A 26,302-nucleotide genomic window follows, 5' to 3' on the forward strand; every position below is an offset into this window, starting at 1 on the left:
ACTTGGAATCTACAGTCTTATGTGGTAGAGAATGCCACAGGTTCACCACTCTCTGAATTAAAAAATTTCTCCTTACCTCAGTTCTGCAATAGCCTACTCTGTGTCCTGAGACAGTGACTCCCCTGTTCTAGACCCCACAGATAGGGAGAAATATAATTGCTACATCCAGTCTGTCCAGCCCTGTCAGAATCATATAACTTCAATGAGACCCCCTCTCATTCTTCTAAACTCTAATGAACAGAGGCCTAGTCAACCCAATCTCTCCTGCGACAATCTGATCATCCAGGAATCAGTTTGATGAACGTTTGCTACACTCCCTCAATGGTAACTAAATCCTCCCTTAAGCAAGGAGACCAAAACTAAACACAGTATTTAGGTGTGGTCTCACTAAAGCCCTGTACAGCTGCAATAAGATTTACATACTCCTGTACTCAAATCCTTTTGCAATAAAGAGCATATCATTTATCAACCTTACTCTTTTCAGTGACTGATGTAAATGGACACCCAGGTCCCTTTGTACATCACAATTTCCCAAGCTATCATCATTTAAATAATACTCTGCCAATCTGTTTTTCTAACCAAAATGGATAATTTCACACTTACCCACACTATACTGCATCTGTTATGTACTGCCCACTCACTCAACTTGCCAAATTGCCCTGAAATGTCTTTACTTCCTCCTCATTACTCATAATCCCATATACTTTGAGTCATCATTAAACATGGAAATATCACATTTCACCTAAATAATTTATATAAAGGTATTGTGAATAGCTGGAGCTCAAGTGCTGGCAAATACTTAGTGAGATAGAGTCATAGAGATGGACAGCATAGAAACAGACCCTTCAGTGCAATTTGTCCTCACCAACCAGATATCCCAGATTAATTTACTCAGTTTGCCATCATATGACTTATATCCCTCCAAACCCTACATATTCATATACCCATCCAGATGCCTTTTGAATGTTGTCGTTGTACCAGCTTCTACCACTTCCTCTGGCAATTCATTCCATACATGACCATCATTTGCATGAAAACATTGCCCCTCAGGTCCCTTTAAATCTTTCCGCTTTCACCTTAAACCTATGTATTCTAGTGTTGAATTCCCCTAAATTGGAGAAAAGACCTTGACTATTCACCTTACCGATGCCTCTTATGACTTTATAAATCTCTATAAGGTCACCCTTCAGTCTCTGACACTCCAGGGAAAATAACCCCATTTTCAGCATCTTCCTAAATATTACTAAATACCTCTCAATTAAAACATATTCCTGAGAGGAAGAGGAATGGTAAAAAAGGTGAAAAATCAACCATTGATTAACAAGGAACTCAAGGATAACATAAAGGCAAAAGCTAGAGCACATCATACTGCAAACGTTTGTGGCACTCTGGAGAACTGGGAGAACTTTAAACAACAGCAAGCCATAACTAAAATCAAAATCAAAAGAATTAAGCTGAACTATGAAAGGAAACTAACAGAAAACATTAGTACTGATCCCAAACGTTTCTACAAGTCTGTAAAAATGAAGAGAATAATGAAAGAAATGTTGGCCTTTAGATGATGAAAAAGACAAGGTAATAATAGGAAACTCAGAAATGGCAGCAGCACTAAACCGATATTTTATTTCTATTTTCCCAGTGGAAGATAATGATTTCTTCCCATAAACTACAGTCCCTAAGGAGGAACTTGGTGAAATTACTATAACTAGGAAGAAGGTATTAAGTAAACTGATGAGATAAAAGGCAGATAAAATCCCTGGCGCCCAATAGCCTGCACCTAAGGTATTAAAGTTGTTGGCAGCAGAGATAGTGAATGCATTGGTTATGATATTCCAAAATTCCCTGAATTCTGGAAAGGTACCAGTGGATTGTAAACATGCTAATGTGACACTCTTATTCAAAAAAGATGTGCAACAAGTAGGAAACCATAGACCAGTTAGTTTGACCTCGGTAGTAGGGAAGTTGTTGGATTCAATCATAAAGGAGGAGATAAGTGAATACTTGAAAAAACAAAGCTCAATTCACCAGTGTCAGCATGGTTTCATGAAGGATAAGCTGTGATTGACAATCTTGCTGGAGTTCTTAGAGAATGTAAGAGCAAAGTGGATGCTGGGAATCCGATGGATTTGGTATATCTAGACTTTTAAAGGAATTTGACAAAGTGCTAAATTAAAGATTAATCCAGAGGCTCGATCCCAGGGTGTTAAGTACAGCATTGGCTTGGATAGACAATTAGCTGACTGGCATAAAACAGAAGGTTGGTATAAATAGGTTCTTCTCTGGTCCTATTTATGGTCTTATGGGTGGTGAACTGTAATTAGCAGGGTTCAGTTCTTGGATCTCAATTATTTAAAAACTATATAAATGATCTGCAAGCAGGGATAGAATGTAACATAGCAAAATTCATGCGCAATATTAAAATAGGTGGGAAAGCAAGCTGTGGTTAGGAGATAAAGAGTTTACTGATGGATATTAATAGGCTAGGAAAATGGGCCAGAATCGGGCAGATGGAGTTGAATGCGGATAATTGCAAGCTTGTTCATTTTGACTGGCAAAATAAAGGGGAAGATTATTATTTAAATGGAAAGCAAATTCAAACTGTGTCAGTGTAGAGGGATCTAGGCATTTTGTGCACAAATTGCAGAAAGTGGGTATGCAAGTGCAGCATATAATAAGGAAGGCGAATGGAATCCTGACAGTTATTGCAAAAGGACTGGCTTATAGAAGAAAAGAAGTGTTGATACAATTATTTAGTGAGACCACATTTGGTATATTGCATTCAGATTTGTTCTCCTTACTTGAGTTCATAGTGAAACCAGAGGCAGTTCAGAGAAGGTTCACCAGATTAATTCCCAGGACGAAAGGGCTGTCATGCAAGGTGCGATTGAAAAACTCAGGCTTGTGCTCGCTGGAGTTCAGAAGAATGAGGGGGGTTTGATTGAGGGAGAGAAAATGCTAAAGGGGATTGATAAGTTAGACGTTGAACAGATGCTCCCCCTTGTGGGACAAAGAGGTCATAGATATCGAGGGCGAGGATACAGGTTCAAAGCTGAGCTGAGGAGAAAGAAACTCCTTCTCTCAGAAGGTTGTGAATCTGTGGAACTCACTGCCCCAGAGTGCAGTGAAGGCACAATCAATCAACAGATTCAAGAAAGAAGTAGATATGTTTCTGATGAAAAGTGAGATAAAGGGCTATGGGGAGTAAGCAGGAGAGTGGAACTGAGACCAGGATAAGATCAGGCATGATCATGTTAAATGGTGGAATGAGCTTAAAGGGCTGAATTTCCTACTCCCATTCCTAATTCCTATGTTCCTATGATCCCCTGCAGTACCCGACGGCCATCCACTCCAAAAAAATCAATCTATTCATGGAATGGCATCTTGGGGTTGCAAACTTCTGCAAGGCTATCACAACTCAAAGTTTACCGTGCTTCTTAAAGTCAGTTTGGACCTGATAAAGGGGAAGGTGTATTTGGCTGTATCAAGCACTGGAAGTCGTGTGTGTACAAGAAGAATGGTGTACAAGAACAGAGGCCATGCTCTAATGGTCCAAGAACAAGTACTAGAACCTCTTTACAGAAGAAGAGAGATTGTTTGTCCATATGGGGAACTAGAGGCCTTCCAGATTGACACTACATAGGCACTGTGAGCAGACAGCTGTAACAGTCAATGCCTAGTGTGGAGGCCCCAGCATGGCAGATTTCCTTTCTCTGGAACATCAATGAACCAGCTGTGCTTTTGCAATAATCAACAATAACTTCATCATTTCTGAGATATGTTTTCAATTCAAGATTTATTCAGTGAATTAAAATTCCCCAGCTGCTGGGTTGGGATTTGAACCTGTATCCGCAGAGCTTTAACATTTTCCTGAGCTTCATGATTACTAGTCCACTAACTTCATTAGTGTGTAACCATCTCCTCCACATGGTCTCACGTGAGTGTAAATAGCATAGCCTTACAACTAAGCACCTGTTGCGTGGACAATTCACCAGCCCATCTTCACTCACTGACCAACAATGGATCATACTTCATATCCATAGCTTCATCGTACTTAGCATTGCTGAAAGCCTCACACCCACATCTTACAGACACATGATCAGCTATTCAGCAAATACAGGTGTATTACAACTGGAGGAAGCACCACCTAACTGGCAGTTAATAGGTTGCATGTCCTCACCCCAACAGCGATGGCACTGGCCAATATTAGAGTGATTATGACTGAGACCATGCCAGGTGACAAGGCTAAAACCATTGATGATGATGATATCTGCACAAATGAACTTTTTTTTCTCAAATTCCAATTGCTCCTCATTCCACAATCTCTGTAGACTTACAAACTGAAGATGGTGTAAACATGCAGCTCCTGCCTTGCCCTCACCTGCACTCACAACAACCCTTCCCTTGTGCATTTCTCCTTTCAGATACTTAAGAGCTCCCTGCTCATCAAGCAGTGGTGCAGGAGTAAGAAGGGGCAGAGGAAGAAGAAGTTGATGAAGCAACACTGTCACTCACTCTGACTCTCACAGCCATCAATTCAGATACTGACTGTCTATACTTTAGAGGAAGGCTTAGAGGCTGGATCAGAGTGTGGTGAGATATCAGACAAAACCAGCCTGCTCCCAGAGGGGAAGGAAAGCATGGTGTCAACTTCATAGACTCTGCTGCAGAGGATTCAGATAGGAATTCATATGGGGCATTATAAGAGCAGGCTGATAGGCATGCAGAACAATGTGTGGTACATTGACAGTTCTACCAGCTATCCCATGTATAATGCTGGTGACTATGAAGAATTCCAGTAGAGGTTTCACATTAATGGTTGCAGGAATTGAGTTGCTGGGCAATTGCACTGCCATACCCTGAACCCAGTCATGATGCAATGTCTGAGGGCTGCCATATTAGGTTTCATTGCAACTCAAGCAGAATCCACCCATTGTCTTGGTGCTATGGTGGAAGCTCAGACTAAAGTCACGCCACCTTGTTGTACACATGCTCTCATCATGGCTTCAGGTTCCAGTGTTAAAAGAGCTTGCAGGGTCTCACTGGATGTCCTCCAACACATTGATAAGGTTTCTCCAGTGTCACTCTGGGGGCAGTGACAGTGGAACACAACTTGTTATCTCTTTCAGAACACTAGCATTCTTTCTCCTACCACTGTTACTGCCCATACTGAGATGGTGCAGTCCAAATCTGATTCTTTAGATCCACAGCTGCTCGGGGTCAACCTGCAAGGACATCTTCAGTTGCCCCAAATAAATGTCAGTAGCGTTCTACTGACCAGGCTGTAGCCACAAGGATGATAAAGGCACATGGTAGACAGGAAGGGAATACACACCGGTGATGAGTTGACTTTCTAATGGAATACTGGATGGTTCATTTATAAAGTTATATAAATGGTGTTTGGAATGTTTTGTACTGGCTTGTATTTCAGCACTATGGTCCTTATAGTGATCAATAACAGATGGAAGGCAACATATTTGATGGTGGTGAATGGAAAATTAATCTTGAAATTATTACTTCTGCAGTCAGATGAATCCAACGTAGACAGTCTGGCTGGAAAGGAAATGTGCTAGTTGTAACCTCCATTCCTCCCCCTTTCTCCTCCATCTCTTGCTCCTTGGCTGATCAGTGTCTACCTGGTGGCCCCATGATGTTAAGATTGTGCAGGGTTATATAAAATAATGGATCAGAAGGAGTTAATACTCATGTTACATTGAGCTCCACTCAATCTAATGGTGCATATGGTTTTTGATTGGAAACAGTTAAGTTCTGTACAAGTAACTAAGGGAGAGATGTACTATGTACAGCAGCCAGAAGTCCTCAGTAATTATGCCTGTTATCTCCTGCTATCATGAAATAAATTATTTTGTTATGTAAGATAAGTGCATCATTTGTTTAGAATTAACATTTCAGGTCCTGTGATCTTTCTTCAGAACAGAAAAAACAGTTTTGAGGAAGGGTCACTGGACTTAAAGCGCTAACTCTGCTTTCTCTCCGAAGATGCTGCCTTAACCTGCTGAGTTTTTCTGAAAAATTCTGATTTCCAGCATCCACAGTCTTTTAGTTTTTTTTTTGTTTGCAAGCTAATTAGTGCTGTTTTATTACTATCGTGCAATATATGACCTTGTTATGTGAGACATTAGATTCTTCAGTGGTTTATTCTCTACCACTGAAAAGTAGAAAGGCTCTGTGCAGAGAAGGGAGGATTAGTTGCAGCAAACTAACAAAACCAGAATACCACAGGTTGGTGAGAATGGTATCCGAGAATATGACCAGACCATAAACGATTGTCATACAGCTCTGCAGTATTGCAGCAATGTACCAGAGTACCCCAGGCAAGGGAAGTAAGAATTCCTTAAGCATTCCAGTGATCTGATTGATGACATTTTCTGTGGTGGCATGGCTCTTGTAACATGAATTGTTGCCCATGCATATATCAGTTGTTGTCTAAAGTTATGAGCTAGGTAGTCAGCAGAACCCTTGTTGCCCAGGAGCCACTTTTTGGATTCTCATGGTCACCCACTTGCTTACAATACAGTGGACTGGCACAGAATGATGGGTCATAATACCACACCAATAAAATGGCACTGATGTGAGAAAAAAAAAATAAGGGTCACCGTGGGTGGCATGGTGGCACAGTGGTTAGCACTGCTGCCTCACAGCGCCAGAGACCCGGGTTCAATTCCCGCCTCAGGCGACCGACTGTGTGGAGTTTGCACATTCTTCCCGTGTCTGTGTGGGTTTCCTCTGGGTGCTCCGGTTTCCTCCCACAGTCCAAAAATGTGCAGGTTAGGTGAATTGGCCAAGCTAAATTGCCTGTAGTGTTAGGCGAAGGGGTAAATGTAGGACAATTGGTGGGTGGCGGGTCGGTGTGGGACTTGGTGGGCCAAAGGGCCTGTTTCCACACTGTAAGTAATCTAATCTAAACTGCTGCCAGGATAATGGAGAATCATGAAGCACTTGGTGTGGTCACACATCAGCTGGACACTGAAAAAGTGGAATAGTACACCTCTAAATTTACATGCAATATCCCAAAGCGATGTCCATGTAGTTAGAAGCCCACTCTGTCTTGGCAGCCAGAATGAAATACTTTGAACTCTCTTTAATTACTGAGCCACTTCCCTTACAAAACATGGGCAGGTGAAATGAGAGATGTGAGAAAAGCCTGATGTCAAAATATTTATGCCCATAACATTCTCACACACACTGGCAATGCTACCATCACCCAGCCCCTATGTTGGATGCAATCAATGGTAGATTTTGGAACACTCCTGTTTAGTGAAGTGTATATGTTACAGACATTGATCCTTAGGTTGAGGTAGGTAAATAGCTTCCTGAGGAGCTAAGGTTGGACAAGGTGGTCAAGGGGAAAATGACAAATCAGTGTTATTGTGATCAGCTGAACTCACAAACTTCCAGTATACCATTCCAGCACCTGCACTAAAGACCTACCTACAAAATAGGTATTGGCATGCTCCATTCCCGGCATGGACACTATTTCCAACTCAAAATACATAATCACACTCCAATCAGTCCAAAATGATCAAATTCAATTCTAGAAGTAAGCTTATTCACAGCATGAGAAATATAAATTTCCTGATACATGGGGAGACGGGGTCACCTAAATACATCACAATCAATGCAGTGGAGTTGGAAAGGTGATATCTTCTGTCCGTATCTAATGTGTGTTATACTAATTTTGTGACTTTTTGAAGGTTCAACATTTCGGGAACTGTACTTTGGATCTAATCAGTGCTGTTCCTGTCCTAGGAATCTTATTCAATGTTGGAATTAAGCAAAGAGAACAACTCCACATTTCTTGGACTTTACAGCTGGTCTTGATGGGTTAAAATCTATCATAATTAATGAACCGACATATGCATTTTTCTGCTTTTAGTTCTAACCCTGTGTTGAAAGACATGTGGCCAGATGGGAAACTGAGTATTACAGAGGTCACCAAACGACCTCTGACTGCCGCGACCCTCTTCAGGAGTTCCATGATTGCACTCATTGTTAACTTGGAATGTAAGGTAAATAGAGTTTGTCTGAGTCAAACAGCCAACTGCCATGTTCATACATTACAATGACAGTACATTGCAAATCCTCTCTGATGTTCATCATTGTTCACCTAGTCTGATCTTCATCATTGCTTCCCTCTTTCCCATGCTGGTTGTGTTGTGTTCTTGTGGCACAGTGGATAGAGACCCAACCTCTGAGCTAGAAGTTCTGGTTTGGAATCTCAGTCCAAGACTTGACACCTAAGGAAGGTGTGTTCATAATGCATACAAACAGGTTGAGTCCTTCCAATACATGCCAATGGCAATTAAGAGTGCAAAAGATTCCTGGTCAGCTATGTGTTGGAAAAAAAATCATTGGAGCCTCACTGTATGTTGTTGTAGCAACTTGAACTTTGTGAATTAACAGTAATACTCCCCCACTTCAATACCGCTATGTTGTGGTTCCAGGTTAGGGCACAGCTTGGCAAGTTGTTGACCCCTGAAGAGTGCTTCATAAGGGGACAGGTCATTGGCAGTCATTACCACCCACACACAATCCAATCACATGCATATAAGGGAATCACTATTCATTCACATGTGAGTGTAGTCCATTTGCAGTTCACACACTCATATGAAGAGTTGGTGGCATGGTGGATGTGTAACTGGACTAATAATATCCTGGGACATCGGTTCAAATCCCACCATGACATTTAACTGATTAATAAGAAATTTAGAATTGAAAACAAGTCTTTGGAATGGAACCATCAAACTCTCGTCATCTATCTGTCGTAAAACTCATCCAGTTCACTAATATCCTTCAGGAAAAGAAATCTTCCATCCTTGTCTGGTCTGGCCTATATGTGATTCCAGTCCACACAATTTGATTGGCTGTTAACTGCCTCACAAACAACTATCCAAGACATTCATTTCAAAGGAAGTTATGGATGATTAATAAATGCTGGCCTTGTCAGTGCCTCATCACATGAAAGATTAAAAACAACAACTCATTCACATGTCTCCTTCAAACACAACTTCATTCACGTGTGTCAAGTACTCAAATCATAGAAATAGAGAAACATAGAAATTTACATCGAAAGTATTCAATCTATTTACAGAGGAACCTCAATTATCCAAAGGACATGGCAGGGAGTATTTCATTCCAGTTAATTGAATGCTAGATAATCGATGCCAATAACATCATTAGTCAAGCATCAGGACCTTGCAATCTTGTTCAGATAATCTGAAGTTCGGTTAATTGAATGCCGGATCATTGAGGTTCTTCTGTATTATGTTGACATAAATACACAGCTCATTCCCACAGAGGCAGAACTTGTTCACACATATATGTACAACTTACACAGGTACATTATACATTAATTCACAGCCACACATAACCTCAAGTCTTATTCACAGCCTGTACACCAGTACATAACTTATTCATGCACACATTCAGACAAAGCTCAATGACATACACAAAATTCATTGGTGCGTCTCATTGATACTGAATTCATTCACTAATCTCCCTCACATGATCACATCTGCATGCAGTTCAATCATATGTCTTGTCACATACCAATCATTCACTTACATACACAACCTGCACACATCACACTAACAACATGTTTACATTTCTCATTCATATTCATTCATTTGTCCCATACATATGCCTCATTCAGGCACACACAACTCAGAAGCCAGTCTCACTCCTACACAATTCATTCACTAGTCCCATTCACTCACATCATATTCACACACGCTGTTCTATATTAAAACTCATATTTAATCTTATCTTTTTGTTCTAGACTCCACAATCACAAGAAGCAATATGTTTCGATCGACTTTCTTCCAACTTTTCACTTCCACCAAATCACCTTGCAATCTTCTCTGTTCTAACTAAACTAGATTAAATTGGCCTCTGGAAAACTGATTCAGGCTCTGGCCTGCAGCTTTGACCTCTATGACAGCCTCTCTGTTTTATATGTTCTAACATATCCAAGGGACTGTTGTCATTGTTCTCTGCCATCACAATTAATTAGTCTTGTTTCCAAGGGAGTAGAATGCAGGACAGTTGTCCCCTTCCCCTGCTGCTGCCAGTTGAGACATAATCCAAGGTCAGGGCTAATCTAAGCACATTTGACTAGTTTGCAGCGTTGTTACATGGGAATATCATGCAGAAAGTGAGAGTGTAGAAGGTGTGTGGGAGAAAATTAAATAGGTAGGGTAGGGTACATGATTATGGTGCCTTCCTGAAGAAGGGCTTATGCCCAAAATGTCGATTCTCCTGTTCCTTGGATGCTGCCTGACCTGCTGCGCTTTTCCAGCGACACATTTTCAGCTCTGATCTCCAGCATCTGCAGCCCTCACTTTCTCTCTACATGATTATGGTGGTTGAAACAGTATTGTGGGAGGAAATAAAATTGCCAGGTGCAGTGCAGGCTAAGACCAGATTTGTAAGGACTTTAGATATCCTGGCTGATGATCAAATGGGTTTCTCTTGTTCGGTACTCATTTATGTTTTATTTTCATTCAAGGGCAAAGGTCAACAAAATTTATTTTAAAAGATAAGATTCAGTGTGCGTCATTTTACAGCAAGTGAGATGAGGAAACGTTTATTCCTACAAGGAAATCAGGAATACATGAAAACATGGGGCTTCTCAGTCTTTTCAACTTTAACACTCTTAGTGGAACAAAGAAAAGCAACATTACATTTTGACAGATTCTTTACTTTCCATGTCACTTGGTCGGGACATTGAGTGATATTTTGTTATAGCCAACTAGGAGCCTAAAATAGGAAACAGTTTGACTTTTTGAATTTTATAGAATGAGGATGTGTGGGAAACACTTTGATCCATTGGAATTGCATACAATAAAGTCAGAAGGATGGCAAATGGTCATGTCGACTCTATGCAGAGTGATTAACTGGGAATGCCCTTGACATATTACAACTCTAGACAATGTGAGTGAATAGGAAGCAGTTCTATCCATTTCATTCTGTATAGTGGAGTGAATATGCTCGAACTCTTGATCTACCAAGGTTCTGTACTAAGGGAGTGAATGGGAAGATGTTTGGATCATTCTAATGATGAATTTGAATTATGTACAGTCCTCACATGTAAACAACCACCTTGAAATGTTCATATATTCTAACAGTCTTGTACACCCTTTTGCCGCATTGCAGGAACCCTACTACGTACGATGCATTAAGCCAAATGAACAGAAATCTCCCTTAATCTTTGACTATGAACGCTGTAGACACCAGGTGGAATATTTGGGACTGTTGGAAAATGTACGAGTGCGGCGAGCTGGATTCGCTTATCGGCAACCATATGAGCGTTTCCTGCTGAGGTAAATCTATTTCTGCGTATTCCTGATGTTTACAGGCTTAGGAGTGGAAAGCTGAGCATTCATTTAGGAACAGAGGAACAGGAGTAGACTATTCCGCTTCCTCGAGCCTGCCCCACCATTCAGTATGATCATAGCTGATCGAGCATTTCATTCCCTTTTATCCAACCCATCCCCATAACCCTGAAAGCTATTGGTAGTCAAAAACATATTTAAAGGGAATAAGTCTGGCTATGCAGTTTCTTTTTCCATTCGTGTTTATTCCCCAGTAGAGTGGTAAATGTATCTTCGGCCTATGATGCTAGATGATATATCGAGTCCAGTGATCCTTCTTCAGAACTGATGGTAGCTGGGAATAGTTATGTACTTTTATAAGCTTTTATTTGCAGAGATTTACGTTACTCATGCATTGCCTAATCCAGCCACCATAGCAACAGTGAATGCCCTGTTCATGGCCATAACTGATGCATAGAACATCAAAACATAGGAAACAGGAGCATGAGTAGGCCATTCAGCCCTTTGACCCTGCCCCACCATTCAATATGATTGGGGCTGATCATCCAACTCAGTATTCTTTCTCCCACATATCTAATCCTTGAAAATATTCAATGCTTTGGTCTCGATCACTTTCTGTGGCAAAGAATTCCACAGGTTTATCAATCTCTGGATGAATAAATTTCTCCTTATCTCAGTAATCAACAGACATCATCACATCTGCCCAATTTCTTTAACGATGTTATCTAATTTCAATCCCATTTAATTAATCACACTCAACATTGCACAGAAACATCTTATGTGTTTTATTATGACATTGACTCTAGACCAGATTGACCAGAGTCTTTAAAACAGTGTGTTATGATCCCAGCTGATGTTACTAGTGTACAAGTCATAGCGCAGACTTAAGTCTTGATAGATCATGTTTTGCTTTTTTTTTGGGGTTATAATAAGGTGATCTATCACTGAAACATAAGCATGTAATATTGCAGATTTAGTTTTAACAATCAAAACTGTTGCATAATATAAATGAAGATAAACGGGAATAAAACAAACTATTCACATATAACACAAATTTAAAGATTTTGAAACACAAGGTATAAATATAATCTCAATAATCCCAGAGAGTTTGCCCATCACCCCATGATGTTCAGTGGGATAACCATCATCAAATTCCCCACCATTAACATCCTGTAGTTACCATTGACCAGAACTAGACCGGCTATATAAATACAGTGGTTACAAGAGCAGGTCAGGAATCCTGCAGCAAGTAACCCACCTCCTGTTTCCCCATATCCCACCCACAACCTACAAGGCACAAATCAGGAGTGTGATCAAATACTCTCAACTTGCTTGGATGAATCTAGCTCCAATAACACTCAAGAAGCTTGATACTATCCAGGATAAAGCAGTCTACTTGACTGGCACCTTATCCACAACCACTTCCTCTCTCCACCATCAACACTCAGTAGCTGCATTATGTAGCATATGGAAGATCCACTGCAGAAATTCCACAAGGCTCTCTATAAACCATTTTTCAAACTCATTATCACTTCCATCCAGAAGAACAGGGACAGCCAGCATTGCCCACATTCCATGAGTAAATTTTAACAAAGTTATTTTTCTGAAATGGCTGAAAATAAAAAGAATCCTGTATGATCTCACCATTCCTTTTATGTTGTGCATGCCACATATAGAAAGAAAAATACTACTACAAGCCTGCTATTTTAAAGCTACAACAACAAATAAAAGAGAAGGATCATTTTAAAGCTAGCACCAAAAATAAAAAATGGGAAAAAGCACTGGATTTTTCTGATGTTTCAAAAGAGCAGAGGAAAACAGTAAAAATGGAAAGCAAATTCATAATAATGGATTGGCATTCTTTGACTTCTGTCAGAATTTTACTTGTTCAAATAAAGATTCAATCTTTACATTATGGTTCAGCAGACAGCTGACAAACAACAACCAGCAGTCAAATGCAGCCACCTTCCCCAAACGCTGCAATCTGCAGATTATGCATTAGACTTCACAGCCATTTCAGAACCTATTGAACTGGAGTGAAAGCAATTCACCCTTGATCCTACAAAGAAGATATTTGTATGCGCCTTCAGTTCTGAAGAATGGTCCTTGACCTGACATGCTAACTCTATTTCTCTCTCCACAGGTGCTACCAGTAATGTTCAACTCTTACAACTCATTGTGTTTTTATTACTCTCCCAATTTGTCTTTCTCAGAGCCTCACACTTTTCTACCTTGAACTCCATCTGCCACATTTTTGTCCACTCACTTAATCTGTTCCTGTTCCTTTGTGACATTGTGATACTGTCCTCTGAAATTACTTTGCCTCCTACGTTTATGTCATCTGCAGACTTTGGTGTGTAACTCTGTACATGCTCCAAATTGTTAGAATTTATATAAGGAAAATATGGGGCTCCAACACAGACACAGACATATTCATCATGGCCCATCACTAAACATACAATTTATCTCCATTCTATGCAGCCTCCTAACAAATTATCAGCCCATATAATGAGGTTAACTCCAATTCTGTGTGCTGTTATTTGTGCGAACAAACTCTCATGTGGAACCTTCTTCAATGTGCTGTTGAGGACTACATAGATAATATCCATTGACATTCCTGTTAACTTACCTAAAGCTGAAAGAGGATCAGGAATGATAAAGCTACATACACCATGTTTTGTTAGTGAATAAAGTTGCATAGTCTATCATTAATCAGATCCACAGAAGGACTGTAAGCTTTCATGACCAGCACATCACAGCATCATAGAAAAGTATGGACAAAAGGACATCTTTTAGCCCATTTGTCCATGCTTTGTGTGAGAGAGTTATCCAACCTTATCCCACTTTCAAGCTCCATATCCAAATCCTTGTAACTTGTGACATTGTAAACGCATAGCTAAACAATTTTCAAATGTGATGCTGGTTTCAAAGTAAGATTTTAAATGCATTCCCACCTCGCAAACTCTGGGTAAATAAACAGTCTCCCCAAATTCTCTCTAACCTTTCTCTGACTTGATTTAAATTAAATTTGTGCCCCGGTAGTGGAAGTACCCCTGCTATAAATGTGTGTGTGTGTATGTGTGTGTGTGTGTATGTGTGTGTACGTACTTGAAGGTATATTTGTTACTTGAACATGCTTTAATATTTCTGTACAATTTTAAACATGTACGTCAGGTATAAGATGATTTGTGAGTACACTTGGCCCAATCACCTGATGTCAACAGACCTGGAAGCCACCCGTATGATCATAGACCAACATGACTTCCAGCAAGATGTTGCTTATGGAAAGACAAAGCTATTCATTCGTACACCACAAACGCTGTTTGGACTGGAATCAGCACGAGCAGAAACAATTCCTTTCATTGTGCTGTTTCTGCAGAAGGTAAAAGTATGAGGTTGGATTCAAGCAATTTATTAACCCATCAGCTATAGACCTTTACAACTTGGGGAGACCATTTGGTCCACCTTATCTATGCCAGATCACCAGAGCAATTTCAAAACTAAAGTTGATTCGCCATCTATCAACAATAATTTTCTGGATAAAGAAACCAAATGAAATGAAGATGCTGGAAATCTGAAACAAGAACAAAAATTGCTGGAAAATCTCCAAATGTCTGGCAGCAACTGTGGAGAGAAAGGGCTGATGAAGGGTTTTTGCCCGAAACATTGATTTTCCTGCTCCTCAGATGCTGCCTGACCTGCTGTGCTTTTCCAGCACCACTTTAATCTAAACTCTGGTTTCCAGCATCTGCAGTCCTCACTTTTGCCTAGTTGATTTTAACCTTACTGCTAATCCTCCTGCAAGGATGCCTACCGTGAAGAAGTTCTCCTCCTCTCTCCACAAGAATCTCAGTGTGTGTCTCTCTCTCACTGCAACCCCAGGTCACCTCCTCTGCCCTGAAACTCTTCACCTATTGTACTCTTTGCTACCTTCTCCGCAGCACCCCCCACCCTCCCCAACCTTATCTCTCCACCCTGGATGCTTGCTGCCTCCATTCCTGATGAAGGGCTTTTGCCCAAAACGTTAATTTTCCTGCTCCTTGGATACTGCCTGACCTGCTGTGCTTTTCCAGCACCACTCTAATCTAAACTCTGTGGAGAGAAGTCAGACTTAACATTTTGGATCCAGTGACCATTCTGCAAAAAGTTCAGACATGTTAACTCTGATCTCTCTCCATCTATGCTGCCAGGCCTACTGAGATTTTCCAGCAATTTCTGTTTGTGTTTCAATAACCCTCTGAGCCTATATCAGTTTTAAACATCCATTCAAGTTTCTATTAAGAGATGCATTGGTCTCTGTCTCTCTCTGGTTCATTTTGACATCTGAGGGGAGGTCTAAGGTCAAAAATGGCATTTGGCCAACAAGTTAAAATTTGATAGGTGAGCTGAAAGGTGCCAAGTAATTATCTCACCAGATTATAACCACAAGTTAGACCAGGATGGCTGCCAGTGAACTAAATTGACATACAGCGAGGGAAGAGTGGATTACTGGAATTATGGAGGAGCATTATCCTGAGGCAGCATCTGTCCAGCACTGCATGTAGCTGCCAAGTCCACAAAAATAACTCGTCATTCACTTTAATAGCCTCTTCAGTTCCATCATCAGTGAAACTGGTCGGAATGTATAATTCCCCGGCTCCAGCTAGATGCAATCTGAGAAGCTAATCAAGTCCCAAATTATGTCATAGGGCACTAACTCCTGTATTAAACAGGGCTTACCTCTGGAAACAAAGGGCTGTGGGTATCTGCTGGTAAATCCTTTTCAAAATGGAACCAGCTGCCTGGCTGGTGTTAATGGGGCGGTAAGATTATGATGTCATTTACAACAGCTGTTAGTGCTAGGAGAAGGCAGTTAAATGAATAAGACTGTGACTGGACATGAAATAATCCTAAATGCTTCTGAGTATAGAATTTTTTCTTTCTATCTTTTAGTGACAGTTATAGATGGATAATGTCTGTGTGACTATTCTTTATGACTCTATGTAAGACAACAGAAATGAAAGGGTTAACCTAGGCTGAAGCTCAGCTGATTCTGATGTCTATCATCAGTTCGTGTAGCATGGGGCAGTGTAAGGAGATTGAGCACAGCCCAGATGAACTCTGGCACAGTTTTCTGATCAGAGAATCCCTGCAGCGTGGAAGCAGGCCATTTAACCTAGCAACACTCTGAAAAGCATCCCACCTAGACACACCCCCCCTTCCCAATCCTTGTAACCCTGCATTCCCCACAACAAATTCACCTAGCTGCACACCTCTGCAAACGCACGCAGACACAGGGAGAACGTGCAAACTCCACACAGGCAGTTGCACGTGGCTAGAATTGAACCTAGGTTCCTGGCACTGTAAGTTAGCAGTGCTAACACTGAGCCACTGTGCTGCCCTAATGGAGGCATATTTGTCTTCTCTATCTCTTATTAGTATTGGTTAATATGCCTAAGAATTAGTTTAAACTGTATGTAGTTACTAAGATGTAATAAACCACTTATTGTCATATAAGACCTGGGCATGAAACATGGTAACAACATATGAGCTTCTCATCACTGTTATAATGATAATTAGATTGGATTCCCTACAGCGTGAAACAGGCCCTTCGACCCAACCAGTCCACACCAACCCTCTGAAGAGTAACTTATCCCCCTCTGACAATGGACAATTTATCATGGCAAATTCACCTGGCCTGCACATCTTTGTGCTTGTCGGAGGAAACCCACATAGACACAGGGAGAATGTGTAAACTCCACACAGATAGTCACCTGAGGCCGGAATTGAACTGGGGCCCTGGTACTGTGAGGTAGCAGTGCTAACCACTGAGCCACCGTGCCACTCCAAACAAAGCAACTGACTTTACATTCACCTTTTCAAAACCCATAATTGTTTTACAAACATTCAAATACACTCTGCTCTATTGTCGCTGTGCCATATCTCAGATGAGATATTACACTGAGGCCCTCTCCAGTCCTACATTTGCTGCTGGCCTGGCAGCATCATCAATGTAGATTGCCTCAATGTTGTTTCTGGGAGTTTGCTGCATGCAAATTAAATGCGGAATTTCCTAAATTGTAACAGTGACTCAAATTCAAAACATTTTGAATGTCTGGAGGGTATGAAAGTTGTGACATCAAACTAATTTATTTTTATTTGTTGCCTATAAAGATACTATGTGAGTTGAGCTGTCATAATGTGGTTCATTTTGCTTAGACCATAAGAAACAGGAACAGGAATAGGCCATTCGGCCCCTCAGGATCACGACTGCCTTTTGGGAGCCCTGTAATATAATCCCAGCAAGGTAATGCCCTTTGTTTATTTGTAAGCTCTACCCAGATGGCCTCATTTGAAATCTAGGATGTCTTCCCTCATTACTGCAGTGATGGATTCCTTTGTCAACAACGCAATGCCCCCAACTCTCTTATTTCATTGTGCCTGAAACTTCCATACTCTGGAAAGTTGAGCTGCCAGTCCTATCCTTCTTTCAACCATGTCTGAATGAATTCAACAATGTCATAATCCCCCTATGATGATCAATTCTCTAAGTTCATCTACCTTACCAGTCAAGCATTCCTGCATTAAAATAGACACAATTTAGCTTTCTAGACCTCACATGTGCCTCATCCTGTCTATGTCTTCTTCGCATATTAGACTGTTCTTGCATTCCTTTTATACCTGATTGGACCTTGCAAACTTCTGATCCCTCCCCTGGTTCAATTCAGTTTGAAACCTCTCCAGCAGAACAAGCAAACCTCACACTAAGGATATTGGACCCATTCTGTTTCAGGTACAACCTGTCCATCTTATATAGGTCCCAGCCTCCCCAGAAACTACCCCAATGATCCAAAAATGTAAAGTCATTTAAAGCCACTCCCCATTTACACCATCCCTTTAGCTGCACATTGATCAGACCCACCTTTCTACTCCTATACTCAGTAGCGCATGACACTGGTAGTGATCTCGAGATTACAATCTAAGTAGTCTCCCTCTTTAATCTATAACCTAACTTTCTAATTTCCTGCTGCAGAACCTTACTTCTTGTTTTACCTAAGTCATTAGTACCAACATGTATAATGATTGTGAGCTGTTTACCCTGCCACTTCGGAATGCCCTATAGCCACTCTGAGACATCCCTGAGTCTGGCACCAGGGAGGGAACATATCATTCAAGAGTTGCTGCCACAGAACTGCCAGTCAGTTTCCCTTCCAATTGAGTCCCCTATCACTAAAGATCATCCAGTCTTTTTCTTACCCTGGTGTTTTAGCTCCTTTATCAACCGCATCTCCTCCATTTCCCGCACCTCTGCCCTCAAACAAACTACCTCCCTCAACCACGACAGGGGCAGAGTCCTCCTGGTCCTCACATTCAACCCCACTAATCTCCATGTCCAACACATCAAGCTCCGCCATTTCTGCCACCTGCAGCCTGACCCCCCCTACCAAAATGATATTTCCCTCCCGACTCCCAACCACTTTTTGCAGAGACTGTTCACTCCCCGACTTCCTCGTTAGGTCCACACTCCCCAACAACCCCCTCCTCAACACTTGGAAATTTTCCCTGCGGCTGCAGGAGGTGCAAAACCTGCTCCAACACCTCCCCCCTCACCTGCATCCAAGGCCCCAAAGAATCATTCGAAGTCCAGCAGAGATTCATGTGCATTTCCTCTAACCTGATTTATTGTATTTGTTGCTCCCGATGTGGTCTCCTCTGCTTTGGAGAGACCAAGCGCAAACTCATGGAGCGGTTCAGAAAACATTTATGGTCTGTATGCTACAATCAACCACACCTTCCAGTCATCATCCATTTCAACTCCTCCTCCCCCAATGAAATGTCAACACAAGGCCACACGCAAACTGGAGGGAGAACACTTCATCTTCTACCTCGGAAGCTTACAACCATACAGCTTTTAGAACTCACCAGCTTCCAAATATCCCCATCTCAATCTCATCCCAGGCCCAGCCCTCCCTCTCCACCCCACCCCTGTTAACCTGACCCAACTTGTCCATCTTCCTTCCCACCTATCTACTCCACTCTTCCACTGACCAATCACAGCCACCTCCTACTTGCATCCACCTATCACCATCCCAGCCACCTTTCCCCCAGCAACATCCCCCCCACACCATATCACAGCCCTTTCCCCTCCCCCAGACCTGATGAAAGGTTCTGACCTGAAACGTTAACTCCCCTCCTTCTCTGATGCTGCTTGACCTGCTGTGCTTTTTCCAGCTCAACTCTTTATCTATTCTTTCCTTGTGCCACAAACCTAACTGTTGCTGCTGGCCCCTGAGAGGCCTTTGTCCCAACAGTATCCAACTTGGTCTATCTGTTTGAGAAGGATATGGCCATAGGGGACTCCTGCACTACCGGCCCGCACTTACTAGTTTCCCTGGTGATCATCCAATGTCTTTATGTCTTTGTAGCCCTAACTTGTGTTACCAGCTCACTAACTATGCTATCCATGATGTCCTCAGCCTCATGGATGCTCTGTAGGTCAATCAGGAGGTGCAGCTGAACATGTGGTCACCATGGAGACTGGAAGTATCCCGACTTCCCACATTTTGCAGGAGGAGGATTCCATAGGACCAAGTTCTCCTGCCTGTATGAACCTTATCAACTACAAACAATAAACTAAGAACCAATTACTCAGCCTCACCCTCTATTCACAAAGCAGATTTTTCTCTCTCCCTCTCTTTCTCTCTCTCTCAATTTTTAACTAACTACAAACAACAAAAAGGACTTTGAACTCTGTCTTCCTCCCAGTACTGCACACTCAGTCTCAATGCTGCTAAAGGTAAATGAACATTTAATTAAGTTGAATATATTTCCCCTTTAAAATGTTGACCCAGTTTTATGCCTGAAAAATACATTGTCTGCAGGTACAGCATCACCCATCACCATTTCAATACTCTAACATTTACAACACACTCCTTAAAATTGCTCAGATTTGATCACAACCTTTCCAAAGAATCATTTAGTTTTATAGATGCTGCCTCCAACAGTGATTAATGGAGAGGGGGAGTCCAGGTCCACACACCTCTTCCTCATTCTCAGCACTCTATAGATCACATAAAGATGTCTGGCCTACTTTCAGGACCTTGGCCTCTTACTGCCAAGCTTGATAAATGTCCGGTTCTTTTATAGTGATGCCATTTATCTGGCCCTAGGGGGAGGATTTGAAATTATTAGATTTTTCCGCTTTTAGAAACTGGAGCAAAGAAACAGAGGCAGAATAACCTGAATAGCACACAGAAAGGTAGAGACATGCAAGCACCCAGATACACAGCTACACAAGAACCCAAATACATATATAGACAGGCAGCTATGCAGATATACAAATAAAAAAAACCCATATTTATATACATTCGCAGAAAATAACACATAAATACAGACCAACAGGCAAAGCTAAAATTACCTAAATGTACATTTATAGATACCGAAATCCTACTTTGTCCTATCTCAGATTTCCTATAGTGTTGTATGTGAGCTTTTTAAGCCTGTCATCATATTGGAAATTAACAATACTTCATGTCCCCTTCTGGCAATTATCTAAAATTAGTTCTTGAACAGGCATATTCTGAACATTTTAAATCAAGCTCTGTCAAACCAGACTCAACAATGCAACCGCTAATGTGAAACTGCGCAGCTTCCTACTTGTGTAATTTACAGCTATTAACCTACTTACTTTATCTAACTTTTAGTCATGTGTCTCACCGTCAAACTTTGTTTTCCAATCTTTCCTCATCATAGAAACTCTACAGAGTGGAAACAGACCCAACAAGTCCACACCGACCGTCCGAAGAGCATCCCACCCAGACTCATTCCCCGACCCTATTACTCAACATTCCCCCTGAATAATACACCTAACCTACGCTCCCTGAACATTATGTGCAATTTAGCTTGGCCAATTCCCCTTACATGCACAACATTGGACTGTGGGAGGAAACCAGAGCACCCAGACGAAACCCACACACACAGAAGGAGAACATGCAAACTCCACTCAGTCGCCCAAGGCTGGAATTGAACCCAGGTCCCTGGCGCTCTAAGGCAGCAGTGCTAACCACTGAGCCACCATGCCACCCTTTCCATGAAGACCTTATGAAGTTTTATTACACTGAAGGGTGTTTATCAATATAATAGCTATTGTTGGAGTGTAGGGCATTCAGAAGTCATTGCAGCAGCAAAGGGTATGTAGAATAGGCCTAATTAAAGGTACGTTGACTGCTTCATGAACTCCTAGATGTTTACAGCACAGAAAGAAATCATTCAGTCCATTTTGTCCATGCTGGTCAACAATGATCTAATGACACCAGCCCCATGCCACTGGAGGCTATGACAATGCAAGTAAATATCTAAATACTGATTAAAAGCTTTGAGAGTTTCTGGCTCAAATAGCCTTTCAGGCAATGAGTTTCAGTCTGCAGATACACTCTGTACAAAATTATTTTCCCTCAACTCTCAACTCCCCTCTTAGCCTTCTACCTCTTATCTTAATCCATACCTTCTGTTATTGATCCCTCCCTCCACAAAGGGGAAAGTGCCTTCCTATCCACTCTATATCCCTCATCACATAGACCTCTATCAGGTCACCTATCAAATTTGCTGCTCCCAGGGGCCCTTCAACCCACATTGCATCCCATGAAACTTCTGCAACCTCTTTAGTGCGATCATGCCTTTCCTTTAATGTTGTGACCAGAACTGTATGCTGTGCATCACTTATGATGAAACCAGTGTTTTATACAGTTCTAGCATAGTCACCCTGCTCTTGTATTCCCTGACTCAGCTAATAAAGGCAAGTGTCCAACATGTATTCTCAACTATCTTACCTATCTGCCAATACTAGGGGTGTGGTGGAGATGAAGTTAGATCTGGATGAAGTTAGATGTTCAGTACTTTCCAAGTTCCTACCATTTATAGTGTAATCTCTTGCCTCACACTTTTCTGGGTTGAATTCCATTTACCAAAGTTATATATCAAAAGCTTGCTAAAGTCCATGTAGATAACATCAGATACATTACCTTCATTAAAACTTTTGGTTACCTCCTCATAGAATTTGATTAAATTTGTCAAACTCAACATTTCCTTGACAAGTCAATGCCGATTACCCTTATTAATTGATGTTTCTCCAAGTGCAGTGATATGCTGTCCCCCAAAATCCTTTATAACAACTTCCCCACCATCGAGATTAGACCCTTTAGCCTGTAATTCCCTAGCCTATCCCTTTCTCTTTTTTAAGAATGAGTCAATGTTAGCAGTCGTCCAGCCCTATGGCACTTCACCTGTGGCCAGAGAGGACTTGAAAATTACAGCCAGGGCTCTTCATATCTCCCCCCTTGTCTCCCTCAACAGCTTCAAAGATATTTCATCTGGGCCTGTGAATTTATTTTATTTACTTTTAATGATGCTAACTCCATAAGTAAGTATTTTCTCTCTCTCTCTCTCTCTCTCTCTCTTTCTCTGCCTCTCTGTTCATTTTTTCTAGTATTTCACAGTCCTTCACTGTGATGTCTATATTTGCACCATCCCTTTCTATTTTGATGACCGACTCAAAGTATTCATGGAAGACTATGACCACATCTTCTGTGCCCAAATACAGATTACCTCTATGGACCCTACTGGGCCCTATGCTTTCCATAATTATTCTTCTTTTTACATATTCTTTAAAAACCTTTTGGTTTTTCATTTATTCTACTTGCTAATGCTTCCTCATGCACTCTCTTGGGTTTCCTAATTTCTTTCTTAAATCCTCCTTGATCCTTTTTTACTTTTCTGGTGTATCTGCCATGATACCCTCAGTGCATGCCATAAAAATTTTATTAAACCAAACCTTTATACTTCTTGGGGTCAGAATTCTTCTTTCTTGGTCTCACCCTTTTTCTTTTCAGGAACATATTTGTCCTGTAGTCTTGCTGTTTCTTTGTTGAATGCATCCCATTGCTCTGACACAGTTTTAGCTGGAAGAAGCTGCTCCCAGTCAAATTGTATCTTATCTTGGGAATATTAGCCTTCTCATAGTTTAGAACCTCTATATCCAGCCCATGCTTATCTTTTATCATAGCTATCCTAATTATAAACAAATTCATTCCCTGGACATGGGCATCACTGGCTAGGCCAGCATTTCGTGCCCATGCTGAATTGCTCAGAGGGCAGTTAGGAGTCAGCTATGTTGCTGTAAGTCTGCAGTCACATGTCAGCCAGGCCAGGTAAGGATAGCAGTTTCTTTCTCCTAAAGGGGAATTGGTGAACCAGATAGATTTTTCTAACATAGTCATCATTAGACCACAATTCCAGGTTTTTATTGAATTCAAATTCCAGAAGGGGATTTGAACCCAGTCCACAGAACATTACCTGGGTCCCTGGATTAACAGTGCAACAATAATGCCACTAAGCCATTGGCTCTCTCTACCTAGCTGGGCTATGCCTACTGTCTCTAAAATGTACCCCTATTGATACACCTTTCACCTGCCTCGGCTGATTTCTGAATATTGGGTTCGGAATTTCCTCCTCCATTTTTGGGCTTTCTGCACACTTGCTCCCTCCCTACCTTGCACATTAAGACTATCCCAGTTAATACTTTGGGTATTTAAAATCCTCTAACATTACTGCTTATTATTCTTACACTTCTCTGAAATGTAATTACACATTTGATCCTTATCTCCCCCTTACTGTTTGAGGGCCCATTGTGTTTTAATTTTGTTCCCCTTGCACCTCCAGACACCGGAGGGATTTTATTTCCTCTGTATGCTTAAATGTAGCTAGATTAACAATCATGATAAAATGGTACAGACCGGAACATAACATAACGGGGTCAACCTACAAGTTAAAAATAGAACACAGAGCAACTGAGTTTCAGCAATAGAGAGGCAATGGTGATGGTTTAAAACCTGGATGCTTCAGATGCAGCTGCTGACAGTAATTTATTAATTTTTGATTAATTATTCATGGAAATGTTCTTAATCAAGCAGTTGAAGCTTGAGCATGAATCCCACAAAGGATTCATCAAGCAGCTTCAGCAGTCTCCTTTTCTCAATTTTATCCTCCGATCAATAGTGTACAATATGTATACTGAATACAAAATATTGTAAATGCTTGGACTGTCTCTTGGTTCACTTTATTTAGCACAGGGTTAGCCAGGTTAAAATAACCACAGCAAAAATCATTAAAACCATCAGAGCTACTTCTCACAACACATGTTAGTCATATAGGGTTTATGTCTACCGATGCCACATAGATCATGATTTTGTTTGAGGGTAAGTTAGCAGCCTTTTTTACATCAGTCTATTGATTTTTATTTCTGCTAAACTCAATGGAAACAATAATAGATTAAACTCAATGTAATATCCTGAACAATATCCTGAATATTCTCAGGGTAAGTACAATGTGAACTGGACATACAGTTCCATTGTGCGCTCTATTACACATGCCCAAGCTAAGAATAAATTTTCATGAGGCAATGGGTATTTGTTGCTGGCTGAAGAGTGGTGAGGGCCCCACATCACTTATTACTGGGAAGGCTCCATGTGCTGTATACAAGCCAGGCACTTGATAGCCCCCAAACAGCCCTTGGACATCCCGGAGAGGAAGAGGTTGGAAGCAGAAGTCCCACTCACTGGCCAAACAGGCCAGAAGCTCCAATGGATGGCAATGTTGCTGCCAAGGTGGTAGCTGCTGTCAGTACTGCACCGACCCAAAGTTGAAGGGAATAGTTGGATCCCAGGTCAAAGGTGGTGACGTTAGAAATCTAGGTACCACAGAGAGAATTTAAGGCTTACGTGTGCTAAGAGAAGGAATCAGCAGCAAGGTGAGATCTTGGATCTCAAAGTCTCAGGATGCCACCATCCTTCCCTTTGTCAGGGCTCTCAATCAGACCCTGGGTGTCAGTTGAAAGAGGAGCCCCTCTGGCACCCAACATGAGTTTGCTTGAATTTCTTTCTTGGCGAGTTCACGATAAAATATTAACAATAGACACTCAATGATCTTCTCTTTGTTTCCCTCAATAAACCTGGAGGGAATCCTTACTACATTTATCCTAGAAATGGCCAGATGAAGACCTTAAGTGGCCATTAATTGGTTACAGGCCTTCCTGTCATGGAATTAATTGGGGCAATGATGGGAATTTAAAAGAGTGCCCTTCCACCACTCACCACACCTATTCAAACACTCCCCTGTCACCAAAGTCTCTAGCCAGGCACAAATCCCCAATCAATGTCCATCTAATGTCTCTCACCTGCAGCCTCAGCAAGAATCCTGTAATAAAACTATATCTTTCCATTTGTACACTGGTCATTCAGTAGTGCTGTTGAGTGGCATTTTTAATCAGTGATAACGTGACTGCGGTCTCAATTCTGGGAACTCATACCAATGTGAGACAGAGATTCACTGAACACAGTTGACAGAAACAAGATACTCGAGACCTGTTACTAAGAGGTTGTTTTCAAAGATGAAAGTCGTACAATAAAATGCTAAGAATTCAAGCATTCAGCAGTTTCCTTCTATTTTCCTCCACAGCTCTGGAGGGGAGCCCTGGCGAGGAAACGCTGTCGGGGTATGAGAGCTGTCTATGCAATCATGAGTTATTACAAAACATTCAAGGTCAAGGCGTATCTCATCGAGGTAATGAAACGCTTCCAGAATGTACGGAGCATGAGTGACTATGGAAAGAGTGTGGCATGGCCAACGCCTCCAACAGTCTTAGCCAAATTCGAGGAGAATATGAAGTATCTGTTCCGAAGGTAAGATGCATTTTCTTTAAGGAACTTCAGAAATGTATTTGATTTGATTTGATTTGATTTATTATTGTCACATGTACCTAGGTACAGTGAAAAGTTTTGTTTTGCATGAAGTACAGGCAGGCTATAATAGAACAGAGTGAGGAATACAATTTTACAGCTGCAGAGAAGGCACACAAAGAGCGAGATCAACATTAAATTTTAAATTTAAAAGATCCATTCAGAAGTCTAATAACACCA

General features: G+C 41.3%; 1 protein-coding gene across 2 annotated transcripts in view; it reads left to right on the forward strand.

The window, feature by feature from the left end:
* The window catches only part of LOC122548945 (unconventional myosin-Id-like), a 143,702-nt gene that overhangs the window by 67,800 nt on the left and 49,600 nt on the right, over nt 1-26,302 (forward strand). For both annotated transcript variants that reach the window (XM_043687950.2, XM_043687951.2), the window contains exons 14-17: nt 7,895-8,027; nt 11,173-11,339; nt 14,526-14,733; nt 25,842-26,065. In XM_043687950.2, the coding sequence (XP_043543885.1) occupies nt 7,895-8,027; nt 11,173-11,339; nt 14,526-14,733; nt 25,842-26,065 (732 nt within the window). The remainder of the gene's footprint in view (nt 1-7,894; nt 8,028-11,172; nt 11,340-14,525; nt 14,734-25,841; nt 26,066-26,302) is intronic.

Source organism: Chiloscyllium plagiosum, unplaced genomic scaffold (assembly GCF_037043375.1).
Source record: "Chiloscyllium plagiosum isolate Xiang-an unplaced genomic scaffold, Cpla_swu_hap1 HiC_scaffold_4, whole genome shotgun sequence".
In the NCBI taxonomy this organism is placed as follows: Eukaryota; Metazoa; Chordata; class Chondrichthyes; order Orectolobiformes; family Hemiscylliidae; genus Chiloscyllium; species Chiloscyllium plagiosum.